The sequence below is a fragment of the Rhyacophila brunnea genome, unplaced genomic scaffold (genome assembly GCF_057557595.1).
Source record: "Rhyacophila brunnea isolate RB1 unplaced genomic scaffold, BYU_Rbru_1.0 scaffold_2, whole genome shotgun sequence".
Lineage (NCBI taxonomy): Eukaryota > Metazoa > Arthropoda > Insecta > Trichoptera > Rhyacophilidae > Rhyacophila > Rhyacophila brunnea.
The window spans coordinates 10,490,710-10,508,194 of record NW_028232859.1 but is presented as its reverse complement, the minus strand read 5'-3'; the positions used below and the strand labels follow the sequence as shown (position 1 = coordinate 10,508,194).

General features: G+C 30.4%; 1 protein-coding gene across 1 annotated transcript; it reads left to right on the top strand.

The window, feature by feature from the left end:
• Nucleotides 1–1,512: 1,512 nt before the first annotated feature.
• On the top strand, nucleotides 1,513–14,480 carry LOC147071841 (nose resistant to fluoxetine protein 6-like). The gene is made up of 8 exons (XM_085946413.1): nucleotides 1,513–1,744; nucleotides 3,607–3,715; nucleotides 6,072–6,227; nucleotides 7,145–7,726; nucleotides 10,452–10,621; nucleotides 10,988–11,164; nucleotides 12,886–13,082; nucleotides 14,352–14,480. The coding sequence occupies exons 1-8, from the start codon at nucleotides 1,513–1,515 to the stop codon at nucleotides 14,478–14,480; spliced, it is 1,752 nt and encodes a 583-aa protein (XP_085802539.1).
• Nucleotides 14,481–17,485: the final 3,005 nt, after the last annotated feature.

Sequence of the window (17,485 nt, the reverse complement as noted above, 5' to 3'; positions counted from 1 at the left end):
ACTGCCTTTGCTTTTAGGCACCTTATTAATGCAAAATATTGACTGAATCCAACATAGGTGAAATAATAAAATATAATTCATTAAATATACATATTTATAAAATTGTCTCGATAAATTAACATACTGATATTATCTCGAAATAAAAAACATCCGTGACAAATGTTCAATTATTCTATAATAACATTATTGATGATTGTACAAGTTAGTGTTGAATTGAAGAAGCTTTTCCTGCAGCCGTGCTTATATATAATTAATGAACTAACCTTTTTAAGGGGTTATAAAGGACCAATAATTCTACAATATTGTGATTAATACATATTTTTAATGTCACCATAATATATGTAGGTAGGTAGGTTTTTTTTTCTATAAAATAATATTTTAAAGAGATCGTAATAGCTATATTTACCGATAAGTATTTATGTTTTAACGAATACCGGTATTCAATAAGAAATACCGAAAAACCGGTATTGATATTTTCATTCGGTATTGCAATCGCTATGCGTATCAGTTAAGTATTCAAGTCCATTAGATTTGAATGTATTAATCTCGTCAGATTTATCTTGCTGTAAGTGGTACATACATATAAAATAATCACTGAAAAACCTTTTTTAATATGAGTTATATTTTACTCAATCAAATGATGAACCTAACATCATACACCAGTGATATTGAACCATTGACTTTTAAGTTTATCACAGTATATTATATTAATATATTCATTAAGTCCTTCGACAAACACGAATATAGTTATGGTCATTATGAAATGATGTGTATTAAGTATCAGTATTATATAAGTGTTTCAAAAATAAGATGACACCAAAAATAACATATTACGTTTAAGTCCATATTATTTTAAAATTTACCTAATATTATAATATTAAGGTATTAGTTTTTTTAGAATAGAAAGTGTCTGTCAGTATCTACACTTTATTTGAATCCATATCATCTACCTACATGAAGTAATACCGAAGACTCGATAATAATATTATTTTTTATATTTTAACATTATTTTGTCAGATCACCCATAGCATACCTAAAGCTATTGTGGTTTGGCTTAGGCAGGGTTTAATTAAATTTTAAAAACTAACGAGCACAAAACAAATACGTATGACTGACAAAGTTTAGTGTGCATTATTTATGTCGAATCTTAACAGCCTACATACACCCCACGCCACTGGCATATATTATGATATATTATTGTAGCATTTTATGTATAATATGCATAATTTGAATCTGGATCGATTGACTACTAAATTTCCTGGGCATGTCTCAGGCGACCAATGCACCACAGGTGTGATATTTTAGAATTAATATTTAAAAACAAACCTTTATTTTAATCGCGCATCTCCGAAAAATGTCAATATATGCAATATCCTTGTGCCGTAAATTTTCCATCTCTGTACTACACATTTCAATTGTTATCATCTTTTGTTTGATTTCCCGAATACTCTACAAAAGCTTCACAATTTTCTCATCAGAGGCGCCGGTGCAGTGACAGTTGCCGTCATAATAATGGCGTCGTTCTACGAGGCCTACGTCAACAGTCGCAACAATGGTGACGTCACGTCCGGCAAGCATTGCGCGGGGAAAAAGAGCGCGGGAAAAGAGGACGCTGAGATAGAGTGCCAGAATAACAACGTCGCAAGCGCCCACGGGAGAAATGGCTCTTCGGGCAACGGAAACGGCTCTCCGAACGGCGAAAATGGAAGCGTCAATCAAAGCAGCAAAAGGAAATTTGGGACAGGTAAAACGCTATTATATTTGAATTGTTTGTACAGCTAATGTAAATTGGCTTTAAATTTTCTCTTTATCTTGTACCTTTTTCGGTATAATTGTGTATTGTGAAGTGAAATCTAAAATCAGTAAGTCGTGCTGGGGTAAAAGCTATATTATTTAGATTATTAATATAAGATTAAGGTTGAAAGTATTTATTTTATGTTTTAATTTATATTTCATGCTACAACAATTTAAAATTACTCTTTGTCTCTCACTTCAGAATAACTGTATTGCCCCACTTTTAATAATTTAAGCATTTTTCGCAAACAAGTCATCGTAAAAATATAAATATCACCAACATCATTTTAAATAATCTCTACCCGCACCGTACCGAATGCCTACATAATATAATATGAACAATATATTATAATTTTGGTATGTACGTATTAACAATTGAAACGCTTTAAAATGTAAATTATCAATACATTGTATTGAATTGCAAGCATGTATTATTTTTGTAGTAGGCAGAGCATTAATATTGCCTAAGTTATCACGGTGTGCGCCAATGGCAATGGAAATTTCACATATTATTTTTCAATGTGTTTCGACCAAGGTATGTACCTTATAGGTTGAGCAAGTGGCTAACATCTACTTTTAGTAAAAACAACATTGATTAACACAACCTCCATTCTGTGGAGACCCGTATGATCTTTTAAGGATCGGACATGGTAAAAATTGTATGTTAAAAATTAAAAGAAATTCTCTTTCTAATGTATTACAATTACTATTAGACATTCATCATTTTGAAAACACAGAAAGTATAGCCAATAGAAAATGTATGTTCAATAATTAGAATTATACATTCTTAAATCTTGTGAATTATTATTCGTTGAATAAAATAAATAGTTAATTAAAAATTATTAGCAAGTTCAAGTAAGTTACAACAGAAAAGTATTGGAGTGATCCGTGACATCGGTTAGAAATTAAAAGTAATAGATACTTTAATTTAGAATACAAAAATCGATTGCCTACCGTAACTCAATTTAGAGAGCGTTTATGAGCAGGTAATAATAAGGCCAATAGTTAAAGTTTATCCCAATTAAACATGTCATTTGTAGGATAGTGGTAATGCACAAGGCGCGAAACCCAAGAGACGTAGGTTCAATCCTGCGGGTGTCTTACTTTTTTCAAAAAAAAAATCGGTGTGTATACTTATGTACGCGCGTTAGAAGTATTACTTCTTTGGCGTAACAAAACAAAAACAAAACTTGTGATAAACTAGATTCTTTGACTAGCTCTTAATTATCTTGTTAAATTACACACTCAAGAAAAAGGACCGCTTATTAGGACGCCGTTGGTTTATTTCTATACACTTTAACTTATATTACCTACTAACTGACGTTTAATCGTTTGTTAACGTTAGGAATTGCAAATGGCTGACAATAATAAATTTGCTGCCTAGGCAACGGAAAAATTCTAAACTATAATATTATACTGTATAATCGTCACGATTGCAGTATCATACTGTGCGTAAAGGCAGTGCGTTCGGCTGATAACCGAACAATCGGTGGTTCGAATCCAATCGAGTGAGTTTTTTTTCATACGAAAAAATAAATTATGTGTTACATATTGTCACACGCCAAAAATACACTGTGATCTGATTTCCCAAACGCGCCAAGTACAACTTATTTTTTTTTCTATTGGCTATATTATTTTCTCATGAGTGTTTTCAAAATTATGTATGTCCAATAATTAGAATAGTACATTCTTAAATCTTGTGAATTATTCGTTGAATAAATTAAATATTTAATTAACAATAAATTTTTTTTAATAATAATAAATAAACTATAATAATAAAGACAACTATAATATATTTTTCTATATTTCTAGATGTGTTCTCTCAGGTTTTACTGTCGTTTTCTGCTCTATCCAACACCGAAAAGATTATGAAAACAGAAGACTCCACCGAAGACGCTATCAACTGTATTCATGGATTAAGGTGAGAAAAATTCCTTTGTCAACTGCTGCTACAGTGCACTGTGGTCCAATTCAGTAGCGAAGGGTGAAGGTAGGCTATGGAGATTCGACATAAATAGTGTGCAATAAGCTTTGTCAGTCATCCTTATCTGTTTGCATCACAATTTGAAGATGGTACTGGTTAGATTTTAAAATTCAATTAAACTCTGCCTAACCAAACCATAATAGTTTAGTTATGCTATGGGCGATCCGATAAAAAGAGCGCACTATTTTCAGTTAAGAATATTTATTTGTTTTCGTTGAATTAAGAATACATATTAATGTATTGGTGTTGGTTATTTTTTTTTAATTCATGAAGGGGGGACATGCTCGTCGAAGGTCAAAATTGAGTTTTTATTGTATTTTCAAACCATGATCCTGGACACTCCTTAAACGTTGTAGATAATCTATTTATATAATTTTGAAGCCTTATTATCCTTTAGAGTTATTTTAAACATTTAATGACTGCATAAAGTATTTTTATTACATAAAATAGTATTCTTTTAAACCTCTCGCTCTAATGTTTTAGAATATAGTCATATTTCGGTACATAACTGTGCAGTGGTGTTAAGATTTTTTTACATTTATTAATTTTCAGACGCATTTATAAAACCATTAGTATAATTTATTACGAGATAATTTTTGTAAAATATTCACGATAAAAAATTATATTGATAATCTCTGTGATCCCAAATTTGACAAGAATTAGGCATTTTATTATTCAAAAAATCGGCAAGATTAACACATTTCAAGATGATTCTAAAGATACTTATTATAAGCTATGTCTTTGACCATTCAAGTGTGATAAACATCTTATGAATAATGATTGCTTTATAATATTTATTGATCTAAGAATAAGGTAGTGTTTTTTTGAAATACGCCATTTCTTTTGTCATTCCCTAGTAGTTAAGCTACAACATACGGCCGTAGCCATAAATTAACAAACTATAATTAAAGTAGGGAGTAAATTTATGTTAACGCGCGTGTTTGAACATGTACCTAACTGATTTTTTTTAAATTTTTTTTTTAAACGGTACATGTTCAAACACGCGCGTCAATATAATTTTACTCCCAACTTCAATTATAGTTTGTCATTTTATGGCTACGGCCGTATGTTGTAGCTTAACCACTGGGGAATGACAAAAGAAATGGCGTATTTCAAAAAAACACTACCTTATTCTTAGATCAATAAATATTATAAAGCAATCATTATTCATAAGATGTTTATCACACTTGAATGGTCAAAGACATAGCTTATAATAAGTATCTTTAGAATCATCTTGAAATGTGTTAATCTTGCCGATTTTTTGAATAATAAAATGCCTAATTCTTGTCAAATTTGTGATCACAGAGATTATCAATATAATTTTTTATCGTGAATATTTAACAAAAATTATCTCGTAATAAATTATACTAATGGTTTTATAAATGCGTCTGAAAATTAATAAATGTAAAAAAATCTTAACACCACTGCACAGTTATGTACCGAAATATGACTATATTCTAAAACATTAGAGCGAGAGGTTTAAAAGAATACTATTTTATGTAATAAAAATACTTTATGCAGTCATCAAATGTTTAAAATAACTATAAAGGATAATAAGGCTTCAAAATTATATAAATATATTATTTACAACGTTTAAGGAGTGTCCAGGATCATGGTTTGAAAATACAATAAAAACTCAATTTTGACCTACGACGAGCACGTGGGCCGTTAAGCCAAACCAAACCATAATTGATAACAAATATTCTTCTCTCAATAAAATATTTAAAATTATGTATGGCTTAGATATTTTATAGATAAACGAATATTTTTTGACTATTATCTACTATTGCTTGAGTTGGGCAGGGTTTAATTGAATTTCAGAATCTTACACATTGTAGTGTTAGTTCAATGAAAACAAATACGTTTGACTGACAAAGTTTAGTGTGCACTATTTCTGTCGGACCTTAACAGCATATCTCCATCCTTCACTACTGTGGTCCATAGCCGACTTCACAGATATCAGCCAGAAAGCTCCGTCCAAATTCTCTCTCAACAGTCGATCGCGCAGAATGTAGCAGCAGAAAAGTCGGCCTCTGTCGGTGATTTTGCTAGTAGGTATTGTCCAATACTGTCAACCGTTAATAAATTTCTTTTAATCGACATAATCTGAAATCACAATTTATATACTTATCTTTTTTGACAGCTAAAAATTCTTATAACTATATATTCAGTTAGTTTTATGACTTGTTAAATAATTATGCCAAATTTCATAGACATAAATGTAGTTATAATTAGTACATAGTATTATATTATTTACTAATATTTTTCTCCTTTTATTACTATTTTATTTTAGATTTCTGTCTGTGGCCTGGGTCATAATGGTGCACACGTATCTCCAAGCATTTGCAGTGGCTGATAATAAAACACTTCGATTGGTAACTGAGAGGAACTTTTTTTATCAGACCGTAGGAAATGCTTCATACTCTGTTGACACGTTCTTCTTCATAAGGTAAGAATTAAACCTATTGGTTTCAAACTGTGAGCTCCATAATACGTAATTTTGAAATAATTGCAAAAAAATATAACTTAGAACGACAAATATAATATTCTTTTCGCAAACATAATTATTGCATAATTAACAAAAGTGAATGGCGAAATAAAATAATTCATCAAAATTATTAAAAATTTATATTTAAAGTTGGTCGAAATATTTTGTTTACAACGATATTACTACTCCGAGTAAAATTTAATTTTAAAGAATTCGTAAAATTCAAAATAGTTCATTGAATCAATGTGTATGTTTTGCATACCATAAAAATAATGCACGTCATAATCAAATGAAGAATGAACTGTGTGAAACTAAAATATATAATAGGTAGATAGTAAACAAAATTAGGTTCTAGTCGGTTATGTGGAATACAGCGGCAAACGCATTTTGAAAATACCCTATATACTGGATTATTTGTTAGTTTGGGTTAGTTTAGGTTAGGTTAGGTTAGGTTTGGTTAGGTTAACCTAACAAACAATCCAGTATATCGGCTATTTTCAAAATGTGTTCCACATAACCAACTTGTACCCAAAATTATTAAAAACCTCATTGTGGAACTAAAGGATTTTATTGAATACTTTTTTACTTCAAGAAATGACGTTGTTCAATTTTTGAGAATTACCGTAAAAGCTATAAAATTGGGTCATTTTGATGTCAGAGAATTTTTTCGTATAATTTATTCGTGGCTCAACTGGTTTATTGGGGTGGCGTGTAGTCAGAATTCAGGCCTGATTTTTATTATTGTCCACTTATGGAGGGACCATCCCTATACGCCTTGAAAAGCCTTTATCTACAATATTTTTGTTTTCACGCCACTTGGGGTAACTTACCCCGGTTCTTGTAATTTAAATATCTTATGATTTTATTCATTTTTTCAGTGGCCTTTTAGTGACGTTTCTCTATCACAAATCTCAAGACGCAAAGAAGAACGCATTAGCCAAGAGACACGCAAAGATAAGCGTCCAAAACATCACAAATCCAAACGGAAATCATACGAATGAGCGCGCCAAAATTCAAATGCACCAATACGCTTATACGAACCCGACCATGCCACAACAGAACTTGACGTCGATCGGTCACCTGTCAACGGGCCAGCCAATCGGACCGGAACAATTTCAAATCGCAAATCCGGTATTCACCCGCCAAACCTGCACAAAAGAAGTCAAAGACAACGTGTCAGAATTTGTAGTATTACTATTCTACAGGATTGTTCGTTTAAGTCCTGCGTACTTGTTTACTATTGGCATAAATGAATTAGCATTACGATACAGCCATAATAATTCTGTTTTTGAACCAATGATTCTAGATCATATCAATTGTGATAGATATTGGTGGAGAAATATTCTTTATATTAATAACTTATACCCTCAAACGGAAATGTGTATGCTGTGGTCTTGGTATATGGCCAATGATACTCAATTCTATGTGATTGGTATATCTTTACTCCTCCTATCACGAAGGTTAGTATTTTCATTATTATTTAACTTTCTATATCTCTTATTTTCTCTCACTCTGATACTTCCACTCCACTTAAACATAAGATGATATTGTTTATCAGTGATTGCTTTTTGCGTATAATGTTATTTGCAGGGATGTTATGCTTGGGTTATAATATTTATACAAAATAAGTTAAAAATATGGATATTTTTAAGATTTTATGATAGTTATATTCCCACGGTGAACTAGTTGGTAGGGCGCCCGTTTCTGAAGCCAGTGGTGCGAATTCGATGACGCGTCTAACAACATAATATAATTATTGTGTTTGATTCTGAGCAAGAACGCAATTGCATTATACATACATAATCTCAACTCAGTCGTGGCTCATATTATTCTCCCCTCAGGATTAAAATAGTAATTTACATTTAAAAATCTTTTATATTACGATTTTTTATTATCGCACTGTAGATGAGACTCACATCTGTATAGGTATTTCATTTTTAAATAATGTTATTGATAACTTTTATTAATAAAAGTATTTTTTTTATTCAAGTTAATAATACACGAGATTTAAAAATATAGCATTAAATATACACAATTTTCTGTAGTATATCAGAATTATGCATATTAGAATATATAATATAAATACACCGAATGGTATTTTCAACTCATAATAACCGCAAAGTCAGAGTGGCGGGAATAGATTTTTTCTAATTAGTATATTTGTGAGTTAATAATAAAATTATTATATTCTTACGATGGCCGAGCGGCTTATGCGTCGGCTTACAATCTCGTGGGTCCCAGGTTCGAATCTTGGGTCTGGGAATTAGACATATTGTTTTTGAATTTGTGTTTGGAGTCAGAATATGGACCTAATAGGTTGAACAAGTGACGAAAATCCATTTCTCGTAAAAAAAAAACTGTTAATCTCCAATCGGCAGTGGCCCATATGATCTAATTAGGATCAGACATGGTCAAAAAAAAAGAAATAATATTAAATTAAATTATGTATTATACTTCCAATATTAGGTACAATGTGACGTGTGCATCCATGAGTTACACACACACACGTTTGTATTTTTAAACAACTCTTATTTTTAACCATACCACCATTCAGTGGCAAATAAACACCCTTTTTCATTTATTTTTAAATTAAACCGTGTACAAATACACAAAGTTTAATGAAAACGTACGCAAGTCTTGTACAACATACATAATTTTAAGTGTTATTGTATGAAAACATGAATGTTTATCTTTGACTATACTAACTTTAATTAACGCTACCTGCCTACATGTAATTCGGTTGTGGTGTAAAACTTCAATAATATAATATATTATTGCATTACATACACAATATAATATGGCAAGTAATAAATTATTATTTTAGGAAAGAAGTTTGAAATACACATTTGGAAATGCTGTTTTTAAGAGTGATCGTAATATACCTCTGCGAGTAAATTTGAAAACTGTAATTTAATACATTTTATTGATAATTTTCATTTTAAATAATCAATACACTGCCAAAACTCTGATTGATATACCTACGAGTACTTACATAAAAAGATTAAGTTATACTTACACATTTTTTGAAAATTGATATTTTATAAATAAAGAAAATATAAGTATGTTAAAACATTGAATTTTTCAAAAAATGTTATATCACCTTATTAAAGAACTCTAAAGAACAATGCTTAAATGATAAAAATATTTATAATATTTGATGGAAATTGAATTTAAATTCTAATGGATTTAAGTTTTGTACGATTCTATTTGAGTCGTTTTTTTCGACCCGGGTTTCGCCTTTCGGTATCTTCAGGCACTATATTGTATCACCAAAAGTTAAATACACACTGACAACGAATTTAATTAAATTTTCTAACTTATATAATAAATTAATACAATAAAGTAGGTAAAAACTTTATCACCCACCTATTAAGTCAATAAATTATGAATAGTTGAAGTGTTTGTAAAAAAAAACCCTATCACTAATAATACAATCAATAGATCGTCAAACCCTAACAATAGATCATTAAATAATAATCAATAAATACTACCCTTCAATAGGTCTAAAATCGTCAATACTAGGAATTAAATGTAGTTAACTAATGAGATATATCAATAATACCTATCAGTCATTAAAAGTTATATTAGACAAATTAATATTCTTTCAGTACAATAGTACAAAACTTAAATACATTAGATACAAATATTCATACAATACGAAATAGGTACAAGATAAAACAATCGAACTTCCAATAAACGCTCATAGATGCGTTTGATTACATATTTGAAATTAAGGTCATCGGTAAAATATTTTATTAAATTATTTTCACCTCAGACACAAATAACAATGCGTTGATTGCATTCGTGTGCTATATTCGCTAAGCGCCACCCAACGTATATATCATCTGTCTTAATTATAAAAGTGAAGTGTATCCTATTCGTCAGTTTGTTCGGTTATAACTCAAAAATCACTGCACATTGACCAAAATCACACAACGTACAGACTACATTGTTGGTACGAAATTAGTGGACTCCTATCGGTATCTGAAAAGAAATGTCTCAAAAATAGCGCGCTTAGGAATATAATAATTAATAATACGAATCGGTGAATTTCTTCATTGTGTATCTGGTTATTTTAACAACTCTCGGATACTTTAACTTTATCTCTCCATAATATAGACTAACTGTATTTATGCTCACTGTATTTTTTTAACATTAAATAAATACCGTTTAATTCAATTTCAGACACTTCAAACTGTCATCAATAATCCTTATAGTCCTGATGATAAGTTCATGGTTGACGAGTGGATACATTTCGATAGCCAACAATTACCACGCTAAGATACAAGAGCCGTTTGAGATGTTTGATCAACTTTACGATAAACCATGGTCAAGATTGGGACCATATTTAATCGGTAAGAAGAAAAGCCATGCATTTAGTCTTAGCCAATGATACATTATAATATAATAATAATATTATTATATAATGTATCATTGGCTAAGCAATATTATTATATCTGATGAACTATTTAATAATAAAATTGTAACATTCAGTTAGTACTTAAAATACGATCATTTATTAAACAAGAAAATATCATGTTTTAATAATATTAAATACTTTGACGAATTCAAATTTTATAACTTTTTTATCTTTCATTTTAAAATAATTTTAATGTATATTGCATATTTTCTGGTAAGTAGCCAGAGTATTTACCTTAATAGTGTAAGATTGTTGAAGCGCCGATAGACGTTATTGATTATTTTCTATTCTTATTGTCCAGGTATGATCACGGGCTGGTATCTGTGGCGAACTCGGGGGAATCCACCGCCACCTAAATGGGTTCAGGCCCTGGGATGGCCATTTTCCCTAGGAATCATGGCCTCGCTGATTTACGGCATGAGGGATGGTCACCTCGAGCTGTGGCCAACGGCGTTCTATGTCAGCATAGGACACACAGGTGATTAAAAAAATATAATTATATTTTGCAAAATCCCGAGATTCAAGATGCATGAATCAGGGGAATTTAGGGTTTAGTTTTCGTGTGCTTTTCACCAGGAAATACAAAAATAAAGAGTACTGTTTTGGATGTAAGAAGGTACCAATTCTCAAGATTGGCGAAATATGGACTAATTTTAAATATATAGTTATTCTCAATATATATTATGTCTGAAACATGAAAATCGCATTCGATATTGGTAATTTGAAGACATTCATGAGGCTTTATATAGCCCTGTGTACATTCAGATATTTTTTATTCGCTAGATAAACACATCGCAAAGCATGCATAGCTTGCGCATTACTTATCACAAACCGGCTTCAAAATGGCCGTAATTTTCGTAGTGAAAGTGGTGGGTCGGGTAAATCCATCACCCATGTACATCTTTTCAACATCTCATCGCAGGCCACGGAGCGGTGCGAGCTTATCTAAAAAGATTTAAATTGAGGGACGATGATTGCTGTCCATGTGACGGCAACACATCTCAAACTGTGTGGCATGTCATCAATGACTGCCCTATACTAGAAAGGGAGCAATCGACTCTCAGGACTCGGTGTAGATAGCATAATCATGAAATTGACCTCCAAAAGCCTCACGAAGTTCTAAGCAATAGAACAACACAAGAATACTACACAAAATATTTAATCCTGGCCATAAAGAAAATTAAAGATATAAATGGAAGAACCTAATTAGCCTCACATCAATGCAACAAACCCACCCAACCACCTTCTACGAAAAAGCAAGGGCATGGTTATTAATAAAAAAAAACATCACATCACAAAAAGTTTAACAGTATATTATAGTATAATACTATAATTTTGAAGGATTCAAAAATGTGTACTATAGTTATTCAAAAATACTATAATTTTTACATCATTAAGCAGATTTATAAAAATATAACAACACTGGTCCCGTGAAAATTTGAAAACCTGATGTACAAGATATAGATAGATAGATAGTTGACGCGGTGCGTAACATGCTTCAAACCTAAAGCATGCAGAAAGTAATTTGATGTTAAAACCAGAATTTAAAATTTTAAGTGAAGTGGAAGATGAGTTGATCAAAATGTAGACGTAGCTTATGGCATACAATATCATTAAGTCATAAACCAAATCTGACTTCAAAGCCTTTGTCTATGACAACTGGCTTTTGTATATTATTAATTTGTTCTGTGATTTTCACATATACCTACTAACGGACTTTTGTGATTTTAATATAAATAAAATAAAAAATATGTACGACATAAATTATACAAATGACAGTTTCACTCCTTAAATATTATTATTATCTGATTGTTTACGAGAATTTTTTTTATATTTTATAAGTTTATTTAATACATTGTTTAAAAATATAGTAGGTTATTATAGTAAACCATTGCATTATTCAATTTCATCGTAATCACAGGGACGAAAATAAATAATAGATTATCATAAAAAGTCTCATTGATCTGTCGGATTAAGTGTTGGGTCGAACAAATATGAGTATATACATAAATAAATATTTTTATGGATTTTGTTCTTATAACACACATTAAGAACACAATATAAAATCATATTGCAAAAATAAAACCCAAAATAGAAGTAAACACCTTAAACCTTTCCGTTGAAGAGATTGTTATTTTTTCCAGCTTTGACTAATAATTATATGTTTAAATTAATAGTTATTTATTATTTTTTTCGTAGCTTGGGGTGTCAGTTTAGCATGGTTAGTGATAAGCTGTACCAGAAACCGGGACGGTCTACTGTCCCGCGCCCTCTCATATAGGGGCGCACTTCCTCTGAGTAGGCTGGCCTACTGCGCCTACCTCGTCCATCCAACCATCATGATGATATCCACCTTTCAGATGGATGGACCGGTGCATCTTCATAATGGAATCATAGTGAGTATTATAATCCAATTATATTTGGGCGCGTAACGGTCCGTACGAACTAGTTGTTAAATCGCTGTATATTTTTTATTCGAGACTATAAATGTACGTTCATTTAATCTTCATAAATGACAAAATATTGGTGTCTAATAGGGCAAAATATTTTTTTCATTCATTTTTTCATTTTCAAAACTTGTATATTATTCATTGTATAGCAAAAATATAATTTTAATCACATTTCATCTTATAATATTACTTTAATTTTGATGGTATTGTCAATTCTTGTGGCACATATAGTGGTAGCCTAATTGGTCGAGGTGCAGAACTAACCTGCCATTGATGATGCCAATTGGAAGGGCAATAACTCTGTTCAATCAAATCGCTTCGGATGTTGGTATATCTCACCTAGGCGAGGATGGATATAAATAGGTGGGCGTTGTTTTATAAATTCTTAAAATAGGGTCCACTTAGCTCATTCGGTGTGCTTCCGTGCTTTATAATTTTTATAATTAATTGTTGTACCTATTTATTTTTTATACTGTTTTTGTGATACTGTATATTGTATTTCTTTCCTCTTAACACCGTTTTAATACTATTTATATGCTTTTAAATGTCATTTTGTGAACGTCTTTAATTTATAATTTGTGTTCACTGTATGTAATTTTTTTTTTAAATTTGAATTTGAATAATACTTCCTAATATATTTCATTACAAAAACCAAAACATACGTAACGATGCGTATGTGCATATATCGCATGCACACTTAAGTACAATAATACAAAATAAACGGTAGTTACACATAACAATATTGTTTGTTTAAAGTAAAGACCCAAATTTTAAATTTAGTATTTCATAAAATAATATATTCATGAGTTTGCGGATTTCGCTAAAAAATAAAATTTAACCGATATATCTTGTTCTGCCATATTTTTTTTTCATAGTCCATTATTGCAGTACTTTACTTTTAGACAACGCGTTCATTTTTCGTGTGATTAATGGCGAAAGTTTTATTAATTTAGAAGTGCGGTTAATTAATAAATAAAAAAATGTTAAAGGTACAATACAGTTTTTCCCTAAAGTTCTTGATAAAAATGGTTATCTTTAATAATAATTAACCCTTTTATTCTGCCCGGTACCAGATGTCACAGTGTTTTTTTTTAATAAAAAAAGAAAATCTGCGCTTCCAAAAAGTACGCGTGATGAATTAATAAAATATATTTTTATTATCCTCATACTCATATATTACATATTATATATTAATGTATTATTCTTTTTTTTCAGCTCATAATCTACGCTGGCAACACAGTGATGAGTTACCTTATGTCATTTGCCATTTCGTTGGCTTTCGAAGCCCCAGTCGTCAGATTGCTCAAGATTAATTTTAGTCATAAAAATAAGAAAGATAATTAAATTAAACTTTTTATATTAATGTAAGCCCTATTTTTGTGATTCAATACTAACAACATCAAGCTTATGATGAATATATAATCCAGTCGATAATAAATCTAATTCGAAATTATGGGAATATTTAAAACCATCCGCGATGCTCAAAAGTGACCAAAAACAAAATGACGAAGAATTTTAACTTGACTATTTATTGAATCGATTTATTCTTCAAAAATTTCTCCATATCGTTACTTAAATAATTGAAATTTAGATATAATCAAATATCAGATGTGCCTATTTTATTTTAATATAAGATAAATAATAATTAATAATATCTCAATCAATGTTACCATATATTAGTATTTTTTTAGTTGTTTTTTTAATATATTATTTAGAGAAGATGTCTCAAAAGTTTGTAAAATTTTTCATAATAATACAATGTATCTATACATGCTGTGACATTTAAATACAATTATTAGACTTTCACTTATTACTGTTAATATAATAAATTTTGATAACCTCCCAACAAGCTCCTAGTGAAGAGTTTAGGGGTTGCTTTATATTTTTAGAGAGAAGCTTTCAATTAATACCCATACATAAATCTCACAGTGTTATTTTACAGTGATTGAAGGAGAATGGTTTTATAAACAACCGCAAATGATTTATTTGTCACAAAAATATTACATTAAACTAGAGAAACAAAAAAAAACAATTTATCGTGTCAAACTAACATTATTTATATTATTATATGGACATGTGTAAATTATTGTTGGGGTTTTAATTTGACTGGCGATCTTTTTTTTCCACCCAGTTTTAGTCAGAACGCCACTTTATTTTGTTATGTTCACTACACAAATTCGTATTCAAAGTCATGTTTTTCTTAGTTATTATATCATTATTTTGAAATCTGGGTCGATCATTAACTTAAATACGAATAATTACTAGACTGAACCATTCGGCCGCCGGCGGCTACCGGTTTCTTCCAGTTCGTATAGTAAAAATCTTCTGACGTTTTTTTTAAATATCTCTCTTTATTCGGGGATACAACTTTCCAAGTCCCGTTAACCGATGTTTTTATAAAAAAATGCGTTAGCCGTTGATGTTAATTCTTAGAGCTAAAACACACGGCGCTGAAAATTACCATGTTAGAATCACGTAAGGTGTGCATTGTATTGTCTAACGCTGTGTGTATTTAAATATTGTCCCTTAAGGAGGATCCTATATGCCAATAGAGAACCTAGCGGAAAAATACAAAGCTTGCAATTTGATAATTTTAAAAAATTAAAAAAGGATTTCAAGTTGTACACATTTATATTTTTTATAAAAATCGATATTTTTTTAAATAGATATAAAAAATATTAAAACTATGAATTAGTCAAAAATCTAAACGGTCAAAAATTGAAAACTTAAAAAACTAAATTTTAATAATAAATATAACCATAAAAATATTGTAATAATAACATAATATATGTACCAAATATTTGACAAATTCAAATTTTTTTTACAATTATTGTAAGTTTATCTTTCACTTAAAAAAATCTTATAATGTTTTCAGATACATATTTATTAATTAATACAGTTGAAATTGTAAATTATCGAAAAAAAAATCTCAAATTGCAAGCTTTGTATTTTTCCACTAAGTTTTCTGTTGGCATTTAGGATCCCCATTAATATTTGGTGCAGGGACGGGAAGTATCTGACGATCAAGCGTCAGGTGATTTTTGCAATATCTCGAAACTATTTGATGTTTCTATTGAGATTATAGATATATGTCATATTCTGGTTCTGTCTTTATGAGTTTTTTGATGTAGAGAATTATGGCTCAAATAATATTTGGTATCAATTTGTATATAAACTGTATTAATTTTAATACATTATAAAACTATTGTTAAATGTACTTAGTAAGTTAGAATATAATATTTTAATTATTAAGGAATTAAAATTAATTGTCTAGATTTTGTAAATATTAGTATTAAGTACTTATTATTATTTTATAAATGGTTTTAAAAATAATAAAATGTTTTTATTAATAAACAATATTATGTATGTATACACCGTATAAAATCAACCCAATATTATGAAAAACATTTTTTTTATTATACAATACATTATTACGATTTTGCCCAAAGATAATATTGTATATTATTATAATGTTTGTTTACAAAAGATAACTATTGACCCTCGACTAAAACCATTGTTATTCATTGCCGTTTCAAATTCAATCCTGCTTTGAAAAAATCAATACGAGATTGCGGAGTCTATTTTTGCCAGTACTTTGGCATCCTATTTTATTTTATAAATATTAATTTAGAAATTAACATTTAATAGACCTAATATAAACATTTTATACGAATAAGGGATGAATATGAATTTGTTTGAATGAGTATCCGTATCTGAAGCCACGAGTATCGGGTTCTAATGCTAAATTTATTTGTTATTTTTGTAATGTGTGTTTGGATCCAGAGTATGGATTTAATATTTTTTTAGAGTAGCTACAGATTGAAAGGGAGCCGAGGTTACATCGAGTTGTTGTAAAAATCATGATGATAGCTAAATGACAGTGGGCCTGACATGTCGTTCAGCGAATGGATAACCGTTAGGCCTAACTCAGACGGGAAAAATTTGTTGGTATTTTGCTGTTGCCGCGTGGTTATTCTATCGCTGAAATCAGCCACTCAGACCACTTTTTAGTGGTTAAGCAACAATACACGTGTATCAAGCGTGCAATCAAACTGACATTGAGGTTAATGGCTCCATCAAACCACATACGGCCCCGCACCACACCCGGTCTTAATCGGGCGTATCACGGGACCCTACGTTTAGTGTGAAGCATCGTTTTTAAGACTTGGGAATGTCTCAGGAGCAGTTACTCAATACTAAGGTCGCCATGCACTCAAATGTGCTTTTACTGAATTTAATAAAACTGACAGTGGGGCATACATCGAGGCCGGGGGCGAGGATACTCCCGGCGAGCCCGTGGTTGGTGAATCACCGACGTGTCGCCCGTGTGATTTGTGCTCAGCCACCGC